At 39.2% G+C, this 19,783-nt stretch overlaps 1 protein-coding gene across 3 annotated transcripts in view; it reads left to right on the plus strand.

Moving 5' to 3' along the window:
- ralgapa2 (Ral GTPase activating protein catalytic subunit alpha 2) overlaps positions 1–19,783 on the plus strand; it is a 135,306-nt gene that overhangs the window by 14,025 nt on the left and 101,498 nt on the right. For all 3 annotated transcript variants that reach the window (XR_006106507.1, XM_042500410.1, XM_042500411.1), the window contains exons 2-7: positions 4,997–5,107; positions 5,484–5,533; positions 16,601–16,658; positions 19,010–19,053; positions 19,183–19,363; positions 19,538–19,653. Coding sequence is in view for 2 of the 3 variants with exons in the window: in XM_042500410.1 (XP_042356344.1) it covers positions 4,997–5,107; positions 5,484–5,533; positions 16,601–16,658; positions 19,010–19,053; positions 19,183–19,363; positions 19,538–19,653 (560 nt within the window). In the remaining variant the exon portion in view is untranslated. The remainder of the gene's footprint in view (positions 1–4,996; positions 5,108–5,483; positions 5,534–16,600; positions 16,659–19,009; positions 19,054–19,182; positions 19,364–19,537; positions 19,654–19,783) is intronic.

A 19,783-nucleotide genomic window follows, 5' to 3' on the forward strand; every position in this document is an offset into this window, starting at 1 on the left:
AATTCTGGCTTTAATTCATTAACTTTGTTATAGTTGTCATTGATTTTGCATAACCTAGTACACCTTTCTCATGTGAATTAAAGGTAATAACCAAAGGAACCAACTTATTCAGCATGACGGTGCTCGTTTAATTGTTGCATTCTTTGATTGAACCCACATGAAAAATTCAATTATTGAATTTTTTTAGTCAATAGACAAGACATCAAGGATTCTGATTTCAAAACAAGACATGAAGGATTCTGAAATCTTTAATCTTTAAAATTTAATGCATTTTGGTTGATAACTCAAAGATATTTAATGTTGTCTTGTTTGGTCTGTATAAACACTGAGTGAACAGATGGCTTTGCTCATGCATGAGGATGAATGCTCACCTTTGACCCTTTGACATTCTGTATGCAGCCTGTACAGAAAGCTGTACACATACACCTTGAATGTATGACACTGATGACATTGACTGTCTTTTCTGAATATTATGACGGGGAGGCTGATGAGTGTCTTGTCAAGATGGGACGTGTCCACCTGAGATTCTTGCTTGCTGTCAGGAGGCTTGTGATGTGTGGGTTTTTTGTTTTGTTTTGTTTTGTTTTTTTCAAATTGCCCCCCCCTTAAGGTGTCTCTCTCCCTCGTCACGCTAACTGGTTAGGTGTATTTGAGCAGATGGGGAGCAGTGAGTCTGAAGGCTGGTGAGCACAAAATGATGGCCCTGTGACATGCAGCATGACATATGAAATTGACCCACAGACCTCCCCACATCAACTCCTCATGCATGCAACAATATTCAAATTAAAGCTGCATGATTCATTTACAGACTGTCTCTCTGTTCTGTCTCTCTCATGCACACATGTACACCATTTGCACTGATCTGACCTGTTTGATCCTAAGAAGTGTTATTGTATGATTGTTTAATAAGACGTTCTCATCTTTGTTGATGTAAGGCGTTACATTATTTTGATTGGAACTAAACTGAGAGCTGGTCTAACTGTAGGACACAGTCCAAAGCTTTTCTTTGTTTGGTCTCTGAAGGATTTTGCTGAAGTCAGCAGTCCACTTACTGACATGCACAATAAACATTCACATGCTGTCTAAACATCCACACACTTACACTGACCCTTGCACCCTCCAAATTTAGTTTTACAGAGGATTTTCTTATCCTCTTCTCGCCTGTGTTTTTTTCCTGAGTTTGCAGGCTTACCAGCATTCAGGAAACCCTCCCAACAGAATAAACCCTATTAAAAAACTGAAACAGGCTATGAGCCAAGACTGGAGTGCCTTCGGACCCCCACCCTCACATTTCTGGTCCTTAGTAACTACAATTGCCTTATGATTAAATCAAATGCATGACTTAATATCAACAGGTTTGAAACATTTGTGAATTAATTTGTAGAAAAGATAAATAGATAGTGGATTTTCTGAAAAAAATAAACAGAACAAAACAAAATCTATTTGTAAAAGTGACATATGGACAATTTTCTTAATCATTGCACTAATCATTCCAGCTACCTAGACTGAACACAAGCCAGCGAGGTTAGTTGATGCTGCCAGTTCAGAGATGAACTCAAAGAAACCAATGCTAAAAACAGTGGGTAAAAATCCGTTTTATTCAGTGTTTCTGTAACAAAATGCCATATAAATGGCGTGTGCATTACATATGCGTCAGGCAGGCACAAGTCAGACAAAATATTAGTCACAGCAGTGGTGTTGCGTCACCACTAAACTTTGCCTACATCCACAGCTTCTGGTGTTGGCTGTTGCAGCTCGAGCCAGAGAGGAGATTTGCTTTGTACTTTTCACTAAGACTAACAGACAGCTGTGTAGAAACACTAACTTGTGACACGAAACTTCTTTATTCAATGCTTTTACAAGTTGAAATTACTGTGTCCATTTGTTTTGGAGAGGAGGAGACTGCTCCAAATTACAACAGAGGATTAGAGCCATGTTAAAGGAAAAAAAAAAGTTGTAGTTTTACGAGAAAGGAAAATCATAATTTACAAAAAAAAAAAAAGGTGTGATTTTACGAAAATAAAGTTGTAATTTTACAGGATAGGGGATATTATATTACGGAAATAAACATATTGCCAGCAAACTACAAAACAGGTGAGAGCACAGACATTCTTCTTTTTTTAAATAGTATAGGGAAACAGCTCATTTCCCGATTTTGGTGTTCTCATTTCAAAACTAAAATCTGTTGGCCAGTTTACTGTGTGTGGCACGGCGCAGCACTGGGGACAGTGGTTGGCAAGGACGCTGCGCTTTTGCCTGTTTTATAGTTTTCTGGCAATAAGTTTATTTCCCTAATGTAATATTCCCTAATGTAATATCCCCTTTCTCATAGAATGACAACTTTATTCTTATAAATTACAGCCTTTTTTCCCATAAAACTATGACTTTATTCTCGTAATGTTACATGTTTTTTCTCATAATATTACGACTTTATTCTTGGAGTCTCAAAAGAAATGTTTATCCTCAATGTGGCCCTAAAACTCTGTGTTACCAAATAATTCAGCTCCCAGTAAAAACTTCCTAAACAATGAACACTTAAGGAACTCTAACTGGGAGAAGCTTCAGCTGGTTGCAAACTGCAATTCTCACCGCTAGCTGCCACAGTTTCCTACACACTGTTCCTTTTAAGTTTTCCTAATGGTTCCCAATGTTTGTTTGTGTGTTTGTGTTTGTGTGTGTGTGTGTGTGTGTGTGTGTGTGTGTGTGTGTGTGTGTGTGTGTGTGTGTGTGTGTGTGTGTGTGTGTGTGTGTGTGTGTGTGTGAGTGAAGGTGTGCACTCTTATGTTGGTGTTTGTATCTAAATATGAGTTAAGCAGATCTGATTAGCTTAATGCCATGAGCAAGGAGCATGTACTGAAGTGTTGAGTTCTTTTAGGGATGGCATTGGATCTTTGGAAGTGTTATTTTGTGTAAAAGACTCAAAGTAGAACAAATGCAAAAATTTAGTGATTTGTTTTCTACCTTTTTCAATGTAGAATAGGCCTCTGTCTATCTGTTAGATATTTAGGATTGCATCAATTGCTTTTATGCACATCTGGGTGCAGTTTCCAGTTGTGTATAAGACCTCTTAACTATCAAACAGCCACTTGGCATCGTCAGCCTCATACGGATGTCTCCCTGGTTTGTCCTTCATCGAGGCTGAAAACTAAATGGCAGCCATGCCTTTGACTTGATCTTCCCATCATGCATCTTCATTATCTTTGCTTTAATCTCAGGGCAAAGATAAGTCGTCTGAGGCTTTGTCACACACTACATAATTCCAGAACTCCCCATGAGCTGGACTGCTTCTGGGAGTCTTCCAGTCTGCCATGTGGTAGAGGGAGAATTGCAACAGAAGGTGAACCTTAATTGCTGTTATTGTGCCAGGACTCCTCCTGGCCTATATTTGATTATTCAGACCAGACCTATCTCATTACCACAGTATAAGTTTGGCATATGATAAGGGTTCATTACATGTAGAATTTGGGATTTTGTCAGTGCCAGTCTGAGTGTACACATGTACCACCTATTTCCCTTATTAGCTGTTGCAGCTAGAACTTGTATGGCCTTTAACTTACCTCAGCGTGGCCTTTATCCAGACCATCCCTTTCCATCTACAAAAGATTGTATGAAATAATCCCCCAAACTGAGAAACTAAAATCCTGAATGGTGACTGAAAACCTTTTGAGAAATATGTGAATTGTTCTGTCGGCCTGAGCACCAGCATATGTTTACTTAGTGAACGGCTTTGGCTTTTACGAAGCGTGTAGAAAATTCCAGTATAACACACTCCTCATGTCAGTGGTAATCAGCATACTGTAGAGCAGTGTATAGGTTTGTAGCAGAGAGATTTAATCCCAGTACGAGATGAAAATCAGTTTAGTTTTGTCCAGTTATTGTCTTTGTACATGGAACTTTAAATTAATGTCCTCCTTCTACCTCAAACTGTATCCATCAAAAGAGGACTTATTTATTCTGTATCACATCATAAACTGAAAAGGGATGTTTAAGAAATCTCTGCGCTTACTCAGGGATTGTGAAATGATCATTTTAGAGGCAAATTCATTTCTCAACACCTCCAAAGAGCCTGTCATCATCGTTTCACTAATGATAACAGGTGAGGGGTAGAGAAGTTACACAGGATAAGGAAGTGAAGCAATTTGCCTTGATGAAAAACAGATGTAGTCTGCAAAATGGGGAAACAAGTGGAAAGTCATCTGTGCAACTTTGATGTTAAACAGTGTCACTTTTAAATCAAAGAGACGGCTGCATGGCATCTTAAAATTAAAGATACACACTCACACGACTTCAGAAGCATTTAGGTATCTTAGGTTAGTGAGAGATTTGTAGTGGCAGTTTTGTTCAGCTTTCTGTACACTAACAAAACTTTGACACACACACACACACACACACACACACACACACACACACAAATCTTACATGTCAGTTTCTAGTAGAGTTGAAAAAAAAAACCAACCTGACAGAATCACATATTAGCCTTTAAACCAATTCAATATGAGATCGATTTTTGGATGGCTTTTAGTGGAGAATATAGATATTCTGAGAATTAAATTCATCAGCAAAACGGATGTTTCGATCCGTTAGCCTCATTCATTGTTTATTTACATTTTTGGATTATTATTTTGTGTCATAAACTGCATCGCTGCCTTAACAGCCAAGAAAATACAAATGTTAGACAAAAACCTTTCTCAGTTCAACATGTATCTACATCAGGTTATAGGATCGTGTCTGTGTTTGAAGCGTGCACTTGCCTGGGTCCAGATCATTGAATCTGCCCACTGAACTGAATTTAAGTTGACTGAAGATGGAAACGGAGCGTAATGAGTTGGCAATTTTGTCTGATATCAGGCAACACTTGCACTACTCTGTTTAAAATAAACAAAAAGATTATTATGCATTCCTTTTTTTTCTGTTATGAACATACCTTTACTTTCGTGTACCGTTAAATTCAAAATATTCATGTAGTCATTGACTGTGATTTCCTTTTCTTTCACAGATATCATTGACAAGAGTGAACTAAAGCCGTTCTTCGAAAGCAACTGTTCTCAGATTTATTTTATCTTCTATGAAAATTTCATTACACTGGAAAGCAACTTAAAACAAAAAGGTGAGTACAACGCCCTTATTTTGCACACTCACTAGTAGACCACCACCCTAGATTGTGGTTCAATAATTAACCCTCTCCCTGCTCTCTATGGTATGCATTTCAGCAAGGGCTTATTTACATTCACATTTACAGAGCGTAGAGCTCACAGAGTAGCAGTTTCCAATGTCCTGTATAACTTTGTGTGTTAAGCCTCACTCCAAAACTATTGGGGGTAGGGGGTTAATTCCCATCGGGAGTATGTTCTCATGGTAACACAAGTTCCTGTGAATAATTGTTCGCAAAATGGCCTGTATTATAGTTACATTATTGATGAGGCTAATGCAGTCTGGCTCCCGGTTATGTGTTTAAAAACCTAACTACTTTCTTTGTGTTGCAGGGAACAAATCTCAAAGGGAGGAGCTGGACTCTATCCTCTTTATTTTTGAAGTAAGTCATCTGTCTTTTTCTGTGTTACTGTCTCCATCTCTGATTTCCAGCGATAGCTGCTGCAGCCTCAACCTGTTTACTGCTGAACTCTGGGGCGGGACTGTAGTTTCCATGGTGCCATGCTGCATGCAGCTCTGACAGCTTCCTGACTTTGCCTTAAATAGCCTAGAAATCATCTGTGCAAAGCCTTTGCTCAACCATTTTTTTTGACAGGTTGTGAGGGAGCTCTCAGTTCATGACTTGTTTTTAAAACAGAGGTGTGTATGCAAATCAGAGGAGGCATGTTTTGTGTCTATGTGTGCAACACATTGTTGACTCTGAGGCCCCTCCCTCTGTGTCTTTGAATGCTCTTGTGTTGCAAATGCAGGTTAAAGTCCCCTACCTTGTTTTCCCACCTGACTGAGAAGGCAGCTCAAGTTTCCAATACAAACAGCCCGCTCTCAAGTTACATTTGCTCAGGGCAGGGCTGTGAGGATGGCAGTGGATAAAAAAAAAAAGAGGGGGCAGTCTGTTTGTCCCTCTTTATACAGTATGTCTTGTCCTAGTTTTTTCTGTTCACCTGGGAGATCTGTGCGATTTCATTATGCCGAACACAGAGAAAATCATCCCATCGTAGAAAGCACAGAAGAGGATCTGAACCTTTGGATTTAGGCCCACTGACCAATTTGTTTGTTATTGTAGCATCAAGCCAAAGATTGCTGTTATCTGTCTTTAGCCCTGAATTCCTAGTTTGCATGTCAAGCATATCTTGTACAGCTTGATCTCTATTTAGACGTTATCACGTTAGATCTTTGTTGGTTCTTTCTGGGTGGAGCGTTATGTACTTTGAGCATTTTAGTGCATCTGCTTACGCTAAACTCATTTGTTTCTACATTTTCTTGTTGTTAAAAAGGTAATTTAATAATTGATCAAAATGCAGATTTTCATTGAAGACAGGTGCTCTCTCTTTGCTGAAAGAAGACAAACAGGGCTTTTTGACAGCACTGAGTCAAACCAAGCCACGTTTTTTTTGCGTTTCCATCACAAGGTTTAATGCAATGATCCAAGTTCTGCTGAGTTGTGCCCAAGATGGACTATCTCTGGAGTCAGGTGAAAGCTTTCCTGATTATCTCCAAGCGGGTTGCGTTGACGTCAGATAGGCTTCATAGGCGTCATTCAGGGACGATTCTGCAACATGTGTAAAAAGCCTCTGCATTGTTTTTCCAAGCAATAAGCGGTAGAAGCCAAGCAAAACTGGAACAACATCCTGAAAATCCACAATGATGAGTACTTGACTATAAACAATGGTTGCACAGTGCAATAGTAAACAGGGCTAAGGAGAGCACTGCTTTTAAACCAAGGATGGGCATTTCATTAACTTACAGATTTGAGTACTTGCATTAAATTATTATAGAGTAGTTGCAAAAATAAAAAAATGGGAATGCAAATGGCCCAACAGTGGAAAACATGTGCAATTTGATGTCCAAACAAGTACTTGAGCACTCATGCCCATCCCTCGTCATCAACTCAAGACAAACACTTCATCAGTTAAAGGAACACCTGCAAGTGTGCAGCCCTGTTTATATGAAGATGAAAATCACTGCCGTGCTGGGCTGATACCACAAGTTAAACCGCGTCAAGCCAAGCCATCACATGTGTATGGAAAAGCGCTCTGACTCACTAGATGTCCCCGCAGTTTTCTCCACTGCCCACCAAGACTGCCTGCCTGTCTGCACACATCCAGTGATCTAACCTGTAAATAAAGCCCGGCTTTATGCCTCCTACATATTTATTGAGTCATCTTTATAAAAAGAAAACTAATATTGAAAGCAGCTTAACCCTCATTTGTCCCCTTTTAGCCCCTGCCTATGACGCCGTGTGCTTTTACCCGTGCTCTGAGAAGATAAGCTTGCGTTGAGTGGTGTGTACAGGACAGATACAGGGTCGCTTTGATCTGCAGCTCTGCTACACTCTGCGGACTTTCTCCCTTTACGCCACATTAGATTAGGCATGTTGGATCATATGTTGTCATGAATATAATATCAATGGATACATTTGTGCTCACAAACATGCACTACTAATGTGTATCATGTTGTCCCAGAGGTCATATCATGTAACACGGGGACATGACACGCAATTGAAGATTAACAAATACAATATTTTGAGGCAAGAGGGTCGTGCATCCTTATGATTTTTTCTTCAACAAGCAGTCAATTTTTGTCATAAATCCAGTTTCTTAGGATATTTGTTTTTGTGAATGTGTACCAATTGTTTAAGTCACATGGGCAAAGCATAAGCCCCTAGCAGCCTTTGTCCAAAAGCCTCAGAGCAGTGTGTAGAGTCAGCTATGAATGGATAATGGTTGAGACAAAAGCCATTTTGCAGCTTTGTGCTTTGCACCATATTTACAGGCTTCCTGCAGATTCCTAAAAAGTCTTAAAAGGCATTGAAGTCATTAAAATAAGGCCTTATTTGGTATAAAAATGCTCAGACATGGGAAGTAGAATTTATGAATCTTTTTTTTCTGAGATTGCCTTGTAAAAGCTCATAAAACTGATAACATCTTTTTTAAAATTTATATAATTTACCAAATGCCTTTCATATTAACTTCTTTCAGATTAGGATATTGGAACCAAAGAATTAAATACATTTACCACAACCAATTAAAAAAAACTTTTTTCAAGTTGAATCAAGTAGATACTTTTTTGATAATGTTTTCATTATTTTTGTGTTTTCTATTCTAGAAATGTTACTTTTTTTTCAATATTTGAAGTGCATAAAAGTCATGTTTTAAGATAAAAATATACATTTGGGCAAGATTGCACCTAACCTTAAAGTAGTTGATGCCACCACCTGAGTCCCTCCTTATATTCCAATCTAGCTGACCTATACTGTACATGTCCCTAGTGAATGTGTTTGCCTTGAGCTGGTTATGTGGGGATTACTTTGCTGTCATAATGAGGTATGTGACCCCTTTTTTGTGGGTTGCTGTGGGGGAGTAAGACACCCCCACACTGAGCATGTTTGAGTAATAGATATCTAGAGGGGGGAATCTTTTGTCCCTCCCCCTTAAACTCTGCTGGAACACCCCACCCCCACACACACACACACACGCCACCAGCAGCCTTCGCCATTACCTTCCAAGATCCCTTTGTGTCTGCTGCCACGAAGGCATCCACCATGGCAGCTTGTGATCTCTGTGAGAATGCAACAATATTGTTAAAGATGTCAGATAAGAAAGTCCCTCCTACTCTTTTACGTTTAATACTGCTGTACTGTATGCTTTGGCTTTTTAACAGAGTTGACCAACACATAAGTTCAGTGCCTTTTGTGAATTTCATTCAGTATTCAGTATTATGACAGAAATAGGTCCATGTTCTTTTTAAACCTCCGCAGCAGATCAACCATTTGTCCACCTGTCCGTCTGTCCCATTCTTGTGAACTTGATATCTCAAGAAAAACCTTGAGGGAATTTCTTCAAATTTGATTTTTTTAAAATTCAGGACAAATGTTCACTCAGACTAAACGATGAACTGATTTCAGTTTTGGTGGTCGAAGGACAAGGTCATGGTTATTCGTCTCATTCTTGTAAAAGCTATATCTCAGGAACACCTTGAGGGAATTTCTTCAAATTAGGCACAGACATCTCTGAGTCAACTCAGACTCAAGTTCATTGTGACCTGGTAGAACATTTTTGGTCATAACTCAAGAATTTATAAATTGATTATGACAATATTTCACATGAATGTTTAATAGGATAAAATGATGAAGCGATGACATTTTCTATCCAAAAGGTCAAAGGTCAGCTTTACTGTGACATCATAATGTTCTGCGAAAACATTTTTGCCAATACTTCACATCATAAGGGGAGACATTTTGTCCAATACTGAATTGGTGACGCCTTGTTGAAGATGTGTGTGAAACACCAACATTTTCAAAGACATGGATATAAACTGTAAGTGCAGCTTGGCTGGTTGTCAAAAGCATACAAAGGCAAGGAGGCAATTCTAGTTTAAAATAAGAAATTCTCTTTCATTGAACCAATGTGAAAATCCTGCATTGCCTAAGTATTCATCCTGCTTTTCTATGACACACCTAAATCATTACTGGTGCTTTTAATTGTTTTAAAAAGTCGCACAACAAGTTCAGTAGAGACCTTTGTGTATAATCAAGGTGTGACGAGTGATCATATGTTAAGATACACTAGTACATGGAATTTGTCAGGTCCATGACAGTAGGTACCTCTAACGATAACAAAGGATCATTCAAACACATTCAGCTACAAAGCCAGGGACAAAAATTTAAAAAACTTTGCAAAGGTGCTGCAAATCCCTTAGACTATGATAAGGGTAGTCAAGGAAATTGAACATCAGTGCAGGATGGGAAGAAGTGAGAGGAGAGGTCACGAAGAGCAATAGGGCTTGGGAGGTTTGTGAAGGTATAGAGTTAAATGAGAAATCCTGTTGGGAAAATGCCAAGCTTTAAGCAAAATCTTTATGTCCTGAAATTGTTAAATCTGAGTTTAGACTTCCTGTGCCAGAATTGCTGTTTGCTCATGCTCCCCCTGCAGCTTGATGCTTGAGCTTGATGTTTACGTGTGGAGTTAAGGAGCATCAATACCAGGCAGGCATGTGAAACAACGTCCATGTCAGTTGGATCATCTCAGTCTCGCTGGCATCCATTTCTATAATACCGTATTACATTCTCCTTAATCTTCCCTTATGTCGCCTCTTGCTGCTGCGCGGATAAAGTATGAGCAAATGTACTGCAACTATATAGCAGGAGAGGTACTGAAAAGCTGTTTTTGATAGACACTAATTGTGCAGCAGGAGTGCTTGTGTGCAATTCCAGGAATGGCACCAAATGAGAGCCCTTACTGTATTAGAAAACAGTTTTTGCTGTCACAAGACCAGATCGAGCTTCCCAGGCCTTGAGGGACTCCAGTTTGTTTACGCTCCTGCATGATTCTAAATGACCTCTTACTGTCTGCAAGCAGTTCGATCCTGGTGCCGCCGAGGTTGTGGGACAGGTTAAGGGAAAACTGTGGTACCAACAAAACTGAGAGGGGAAGTCTGTTCATGTCCACTTTCTCTCCAGGATATGACCTCGACATGACCTGTTGTCCGTCATCCGGACCTGACTCAGCATTCTGAATTCCCCCTGGTCATCCTCTGTGAAAGCCCCTCGTCTAGATTTGAGACTTGACTTACTGAGTTGTCTTATATGGGTATTTCATGCGTATCACAGCTAGTTAACCTTTTTCTTTAGATAAGTGGATTAAATTCAGTTTAGGGGTAAAGCGAAAGCTGTTGTCTTGCAGAAAATCTGAGGCTTTTGGTTGATTTACCTTTATTTAACCAAGATGGTCACTCAAGATTGCAGTTTTAGGAGTATCCTAGCCAAAATGACGGCACAAAAAACAGAACCAGCACACACAGTCAGCATGGGAATACAGAGAAGAGAGCCTAAAAGCAAAATCTTGCCATTTCCGAAAAAAAACCCTGATACATTTCAAACAATTGCAATTACTCAGTTAAGTCAGAAACATAACATTTATAGGTGAGGACGATTTAAGGAGGAATGAGCCATGTTATTTTCCACCTGCCATAGGCTCATGGCAGATAGAAGATTGATTTTGACTTATTTAAATGCCACAATGAAATGCATCATTTAAGGGGATACTTTGCGTATTTTCCAAGCAGCTTTGTACCATAACAATGTGGGCGGTATGTGTAAATGAACTTACCCCTATCTTACCAGTGCCCAGATCTCTCTGCTCATCTCTCAGCTCAAATCCGCTGAATGGCACGTATTGCAAGCAGCCGTATTGTTTTCATATAGTTCTCAAAATGGCAAAGCTCACATAATATCACCCAGCAGTGGAATTGTTTATGGGTCCAGTGCTGCTCAGTGCATTCTGGTAGTTATTGGTTTTCTTTTTTTTTTTTTTTTTAGCTAAAGTGAATGCCACTCAGCCCTTTTCCTTTGTTTTTGCTGGTTATCTAGCATCAGTTTCAAAAGTATGTGCTTCTTTTTCCTGCATGTACAGCCCAGTTTTACAAAAAAACACCTTTCTAGCAATACTTCTTAAAGCACTGCGTATGTAAGAGGTCAGTAAATGTCTTTCTGCTGTAATGGCATGATATTCCTCTTTGATGCACGTCTTGGATTGAATCATTGAAACTCTCCTCTAAATGCTGGCATAATATATTGCTGAGAAATGAATGCAGAGCCATTTAGCTAAGTGATTTCTTGTCCTCCCTCTTTCCTCTTTATGCAGCCCTAGCAGTGACTGACAGTTCTCCAGCAGGGGGTTATTGGTTAATGCATAAATGCAAATTCACTAAGTGTAGCTCCTAACTTCACTGGCTGATTAAATTAATCTTGACGTCTATTTAACCTTCAAACCTGAACTGATTTAAAGTTATGTTCCGCATTTTACAGATAGCTATTTGTGGATCCCTGCAAGAGCTCTTAATTTATGAACATTTTGTGGATGTATAGTTTTATAATTGCGTGACTTTGTTGACGTGTCATTTTCTTTTTGTCCAAAATTATTTGTGCCTAATCATGATAACCATTTTAAACTGTACCAGACAAAGCCTGCTGCAGTTTGGCTGTCAGAGCAAAGAGGAAACCCTGATGTCAGAGCTAACAGGCAGTTGGATGCTTGAGGATTCGATTGTGCTCTGCTGCTGCCACCCACTGGCTACAGATGAGAATGAAACCATCTTTGTAGTGTGGTTCAAAGTAATGAGTGTTTTTTTGTAAACAATACTTAAATAAAGTTTAAAAAAGTGCTCTAGGCTTTAAACTTTGTTTTAATTTAGGGGTCATATGAAATATGTCATCTCAAATTTACTCTTTACCAACAAATGAGAGGGAGGCGAAGACATTTGTTTAGCATGTAAATAAGCAGTGTGGTTTGGTCTACAGCAGAGGTGTCCAAACTCTTTCGAATGGCTGCTTCTTGCATCAAATGGTTTATTAGAAACAAAAAAGGGCATAAGCGAGACAAACATAACTGTTTCATTTGTCTTTGAAAATGTATTGTGCTCTCCATGGCTCCTAAAAGCAGCTGTCCTCACTGTCAGCTTTACGCTTCTTTGGTGTGGCCATGTCTGCTACCTTGCAGGAAATTTCCGCTGTTAGGTAACCATCCTTTTGTTTGTTTTCCACATTTGTTCCTGTGCAGTTCCTACTTGGTGCAAGTCTACAGACTGGTAGTCCTGCCATTGGGAGGAATTGAAGGAATTAAAAAAGTGCTCTTGCTTTGCTTTATTAACCACAGTATAGTATTTTTTAAAAGTCTAGCTGCAGGCCATTTAAAATTGGCTCCCGGGCCAAACTTTAGAAATTTCTCGTCTAGAGTGTTTGGACTTACCCTGTAAAGCAGGTGTGTAACTGATGTCTTTTCTTTTAGTGTTGTACGTGAGGCCTACAAGTGATTTGCAATTTATTGCAATTTATTTATTATTTATTTTTTTACCACAAATTTTGTCCTCAAAGGAGAACTTTTTTTTTTTTTGGTTACATCTACTGAGATAAAGTTTTAAATATAAAGTTCCTCACTTCAGTTACTTTTATTGCAGCAACTTGTATCTTATGGACTGAAAAGCAGTCGATTTTATTCTAGAAGGCTACTAAAAGTTTAATTTGTATTTGTAATATTTATAATTTAAATCGATATTTAGCATTTAGCATGCAAAATATGGCATTACTATGCTTTAACAAATTTTCCCCCACCTCTAATATAACCTACATTGTGTGACATAGTGGCAACATTTTTTCTGTGGCTGTAAATGTAATGTAATTCTAATATGTGTCACTGTGTGATGTTTTGTTTACCATCATGTACCTTTCTTTGTTTTCTTCCTGAGCTCTGCCTCTCCCTCCATGTGTGCTGGTGTGATGACATTTTGTTTTAGTGGAATTTTGATCTGATAAGTCTGAAAAATAGCAGGCAAGGGCAAAACATTTTTTTTTTTTTTATAATTATGAGTGTTTGAAAAGTCATGGAAAAGTTTCGAAATATTGTCCATGAAAATGTGTGGGAACCCTGTGTTACACATATCAACTGCATTTCACTTTATTCCCTACATTATTTACCCTAACTTTGCCTAAATTTTGTTATGTGATGGATGCTCTGTACATGTTGTGTTAGTAGGTTTGCTGTATGTTAGCAGGTTAGTTCTTTGTGTCTTTCTGAGATTTCAATGTCCTTAGGTGGGAAAATCATCTCTCAGTCATATCAAAAACCTAAACAATATGTAAATGACCACATTTCCTCAGAGAGTGCTGCGTGTCTGCTCCTGCCGTCAAAAAGCCCTTGTAGACCACCTCTTGGAGAAGTGTATTCTGTGTCATGTTCGGGCCCTGCGACTGGAAACCTAAGTGCGGATCATGTAAATGTGTTAAGGCTGTAGTTGTACCACAGTAATGCCCCCATCTTTATGCTGGAGTATGGCTGCAGATTAGAGTAACTCCACCAACCTTCAGTCTGTCAGACTCTCCATTCGCCTCATATCAGCCAGTAAATTCCTCATTGTTGCAGCCACCATTCGAGCTCCGCGGGGAGTCTTTCTGAGCTAGCTTCTCCATCTCATTCCCACTCTCCCATCCTGGTGCTCTGTAAGGAGAGAGAAAGACAGTGTTATTGTGTCTGCTTGCACACACACACACACACACACACACACACACACACACACACACACACACACACACACACACACTGAGAGAGGCTTAGGCAGGCTACCCTGCTGTGTTACCGCATAGCATAATGTGTCTGCTGCCCCAAGGAGACAGAGTGAAGGAGGCCAGTAAGAAGCCTGCACAGAGATGTGGTAATCCCACGCGGGATCAATAGCAAGGTGCAGCCACACGCCTGTACACGCATACCATCACGTCTGTGGATCACAGAGAAATTGAGCAGCATAGATTGTCATCTCGCGCCACCCCTTTAAGTGATGTATGTCTTTCAACATCTCCGCTGTCACTGATAATGACAGGGATTTAGTCTCAGAGGATGAGAAGGGAAAGTTAAAGATGGAGGATGACAAGGAAAGAAGGACGTTGTTGACAAACTGAGACACTCAAAACTTGAGATAACTCCTGGACCACCACAGCTCTCAGCATAAAGCAGCGTAGCATCGGGCAAAAAGGAAAACGTAATCATGTACCATTTTTCAAAGCAATTCTATTGTGCTTACATGAAGAGTTTACAACAAAACATGATCACTTGGTAGTCAAAAAAAAGAGAGACAAGCACACTACTGACATTTTATTATGTCAAAATTGCTTATGATTTGAAAATTACAAATTTCTCATTTATGAAACACCAAAGATTTGTATTCGCTTAAAGTTACCAACTTCAGTTTCATTGATTAAATAATTGTTTCTTCATTGTTACAACAATGAAAAAAATCCTTGAGATTATAAAACCTTTCTTGACATTTCCATTTGTTTCCACATGTCACAAATCGTCTCTGAAGTTTTCTTTCACGCTCTTGTCATTTTGCTTTTTGTCTTTTTTCATTCCTCACTCAGACACTGTCAAAGCACTTTGCATCTGTGACTGTGACTCTTTTTTTTTTTTTTTTTTTTTTTGTCATGCTCTGTATCCTTTTCCTGCCTGTTTCTCACTCTCCGGGGCAAGATGAGCTTTTTATCATGCCGCCGGAGTTGGTTGTCTGCTTGAGTGGGTCAGAGCTGCATACGTAAAGCAGTAAAGGACAGACTTGACCTCTACATTGCAATCATGAAGTCTTATTGGGTCAGTGATTAGGATTTGATGAGAAGTGAGCCATTGGGGCATCAGTTGCTCACAGTGCACAGACTATTAACTAACCATGCGTGCACGAGCACACACATCTGCCGCCCCCCTGCCTTTTTTTCCCATCTCTCCAGAGGGACCCAGTTAACCTGTCGCTGCATTCAAGAATAATGATAGGCTGCTGAAAGGTTAGGGCGCTCTAATTGAGTTGTAAAGCGGTTGTTGGCGAGGTGATGACATTTCTCAGTGCTGTCCTGTGTCACAGGGATCTGCAGACATGCAGGGCCAAGTGGAGGAAAAGGGCAGCGATACTGCATTCCTTAAGTGTATACCGCTTTGGCAAAACACTGCCACTTACCATTACAAAGTCACTTGCTGTTTCCTCTTTCTTTTATTTTAGGATCAAATAAAGAAAACAAGGCTGCAACTAGAAAAAGGACAATATCTTGATATTATATCAATATCAGGACATTAGACAAGATATCATCAGAGATTTTGGATATTGTAATATAAATGTTGTCTTTTCCTGGTTTTAAAGGCTGCGTTACAATAAAATAATGTAATTGTGCTGTTCTATTATTATTACCCACTTAAGCATTATGTCCACATTAGTAATGTTATATTGTAAAACTGTGGGTTTATAAAAACATAGTGATTCTGATCATGAATATTACTTAGTTTCTTTCCTATTAAGTAGGGATGGGCATGAGTGTTTGCATACTTTATTTAGACGTCAGTATTCATTCAGTATACAGAGGGGTTTTTTTGCTTTGAAAAGGAAACATAATTAATATAAACATAAATTGACTGTTCTCTATGAAAAGTTTAATATTTTTGGATGGGACACAGTGAGGTATCTAATATCTATGAATACCTACATAGTTACATATAGCAAAAATGATAGATCTGTGCAGCCGCAGTTAAGAACATCTTCAATCAGACATCACTTGATGTAATGTTACAGGCAGAATGGAGACCAGGGGTGAGAGTGATGTTTGGGAGTATTTCAACCAAATAAATGAAATGAATGAGCAGTGCAAGCTATGTTAAACTAGTGTATCATAACTAATCCCTACAGCGTGTGCAGTGCAGAGAGGTTGACCTACCCCCTGCACATACTTCACTTTGGTGCTTATTTTTACTTTATCTATTGTACTTTACTGTCATGCTTTTACTCAGGAAAGTATGAGGTGTGTGGTGAAGAGAAAGGGCCCAAGTGTGTACCCCAGTGCAGCCATTATGCCATCAATGCGCCAGACTCTTATAACTAACAACTTACTGTACCTAATCATAATTTTTTCTTTCATTTTCATCAGAAAATTCTACAACATCTGCCTGAGAAAATCTACAACCGATGGCAGTTTCACAGTATAGGTATGTATTGCTTTGTACTACCTTGAATGCAAAGCTTTGTCTCTCTGTTCCCTCTGACAGAGGTTATACACTGTGTCTGTGTCTTTCCACCTTATGTTTCTGTAACCTCTAAGATGCACTTCAGGACAAAAAAATGGTCACCGCAACCATGCCTAAGCCTTTTATAATGAAGAGAAAATAATTAGTCTTAGAAGGGGATGTAAATGGAAAATGCAAATGAGCGCTTCATTTGAAATGCAAATAAGTAATTGAATTATGCTGCCATGATTTCAGTCCCACACAAAAAAAAGGAAAACCCTTGCAAGAAGCGATAACCCCAATTATAACGGTTGTTTGTCAGCCATTGGCAGCTAAACAGTCTAGGTCTACGTAGATCACTGGTGGAGATTGGCCTTCCCCCCTCAGGCTTGTAATTCCAAATATCAAGACTCATCTGGGGTTGGACGCCCCAGACGAATTCCCTATTTTGTCAGTCATTGGACAACAAATCATCACAGGCTTAAGGCTGCCTCTTGGCTTTTAAAGTTTGCCTCTTGGCTTTTTCTTGAACTTGCATAGAATTTTTTCTTGGCACTCATCAGTTCATGTGTCACTGGTCAAGATGCTGTGCTTTCACGATGTACTTCTGCTTTGAAGAATGTGTGGCAGTGGATGGATAGCTTCTCGACATACCTGGGTTTAAATTGAATTGAGTTTTTCTTTCACATATATATATTTTTTTACCACACTCTATGGACAGTCACATTTCTGAAAGTATGTCAGTGGATCGCGATAAAATCCTTGAGGTGGTCAGGAATGACATTATGACTTTTAGTGGTTTTGTCCTTTTTAGCAGAAGATTGCAAGGTCAAAGACATTTGATACAGACAAAAAGAAAACAAAGAAAATCCTTTTATCATCCTCTGTCAGCTTATGTATAATTCCATCTGTTCAAAGCCCAAAAACCTTTGTAAGGATCTCTTTATGTGTCCAACATAGAATTTTTTTGATGAACCAGCTGAGAGGAGAACAATTAAAGCACCATACACACACACACACACACACACACACACACACACACACACACACACACACACACACACACACACACACACACATCAGCTTTGCAGTTCTTTTAAAATAACTCTTCTTCACAGCCACCTGTTAAAGGAGCAGTGTTTAAAATTTAGGGGGATTTAGTGGCATATAGCAGTGAGGATTGCAGATTGCATCCAGTCAGAATTCCTTCAGTGTTTATTGTTACAATAGATAGGTTATACAATAAAGAAAACATACTTATTATATTCTATTCCATTTCTACATCCTACACACTGGACCTTTAACTCTTTGAAACCTGAAACGACATCACTTTTCTTGTGCTGCTTTCAGACATCTTTCACAAGTATTTAAACCTTTGAACCCTCAGCAATTTGGTTTAATTCCTGTCAAAAACATAGGTAAAGGGGCAAAGAGCAACTTGGTAAGAAATGTTCCACAAATTGCAAAAAATAGTAGATTTGGAATTAGAAAGCTAGAGAAAACACCACATTTAAAATTATGTAACAAAATGATCATATTTTGTAAAGCACTCTCTCCAAGTCCTGTGTACCTTTTTTGTTTATTCTTTCTTTTTTTCTTTTTTTTATTTTCTCTTTTTCTCATTTCCTTTTATTTTTTACTAATTTCTTGGTATTTTTTGGGTCATTTCTTCTTTTGCTGCTCATGTACTTCTCATGGTTTTTTTTTAAAGGAAATCAAGCAGCTTTTCTCAACTCTCAAAGAGTTAAATATGTCAGGGTCAGATCACTAAGTTAAGGACCATCCTGATCAAGACTTAAACACCTCTTTAGTGTCTTAACTTTTGCCCTGATATAATCCCAATTTAATCTTTGATTCTTAACTTAAAATCCCTTTAAGAACCAGCCTAAAATTCTTCACAGCCCACAGGAATCTTACAAAAACAGCGCTGATTGCAAGCGATTGTCAAGAGAGTATGTCCCAACTCACACACACACACACACACACACACACACACACACACACACACAGACAGAGACCTTATCCGCCCAAGGTATTTAGCAATCAGAGCAATGTCTCATTTGATTACAGCGGAACCAGATTGCCTTCATGAATGCATGTCGCCGCCAACTGATGTTAATTTTCATCAGCAAAATTTGAAGCCATGCCACCCTTCCCACTAGTTTATCAAGACCAGCCATCAAGGTCAATTTGTCTCAGTGGAGATGACAAGCGTGTCCCTCCCTGTCAGCTTCGTGCTGTTTGTTGTGTCTCTGCTTGTTGTGTAACAGACTTCAGTTGAATATTTTAATTGCAAAAGTCTTTGACAATCGCACTTTTTTCATTTGTCCCAGGTTCTATTCTGAAAAAGCTTCTACACACTGGAAATTCATTTAAGGTAAGTGCTGTTTTTCATTGTTGTTATTGCCACAAGATTATGAAAAATCACCATCTTCTAGCCACATGATGAATTACAGCACTAATCTTTTGTGTATCCGTTAATGTTTCCCAATCTCCTCCTGTCTAGATCCGCTGTGAGGGGATCCGTCTCTTCCTGCTGTGGCTGCAGGCCCTGAGGGACAACTGTGCTGAGGAGCAGTTCCTTATCTTTGCCTGTCTGGTGCCGGGATTCCCTGCTGTGCCCTCCTCCCGAGGGCCCTGCACCCTCGACACCATCATTTATAACCCCTTCTCCAACCCCCCTGATGGTGAATGTTTCCACATTTGTGAATAAAGACATAGACTGTGAGACATTGATAGAGCCTATGTTGTGATGAGGATGGTCATTAAGGTGAAACTGATATCGGATTGTGTAGGTTTCTTTTTAGTGGGGAACACTTGCTTTTCTACACCTAACTCTTTTTGTTTGCTGATCTGAGCAGCCAAGGTGGTGCCAGAGGAGATTACTCCGCTGGTTCCGGCTGTGGTAGGAGAAAAGGTTGCGGACGACCAGACCTGTTACATCCTTGAAACCCTGCTCAAGTACATGGTCATTCAGGTAATAAGTAATAATGCGAGGAGAGACTATAGAATTTTTGCCAGATCATCGGGTACAATGTGGTTCATGATAAATGAACTTGAATTGGAATTAGAGTATATGTACATATACAATGTGGTCAACAGCAAGA

The sequence above is a fragment of the Plectropomus leopardus genome, chromosome 14 (genome assembly GCF_008729295.1).
Source record: "Plectropomus leopardus isolate mb chromosome 14, YSFRI_Pleo_2.0, whole genome shotgun sequence".
Taxonomy (NCBI): domain Eukaryota; kingdom Metazoa; phylum Chordata; class Actinopteri; order Perciformes; family Serranidae; genus Plectropomus; species Plectropomus leopardus.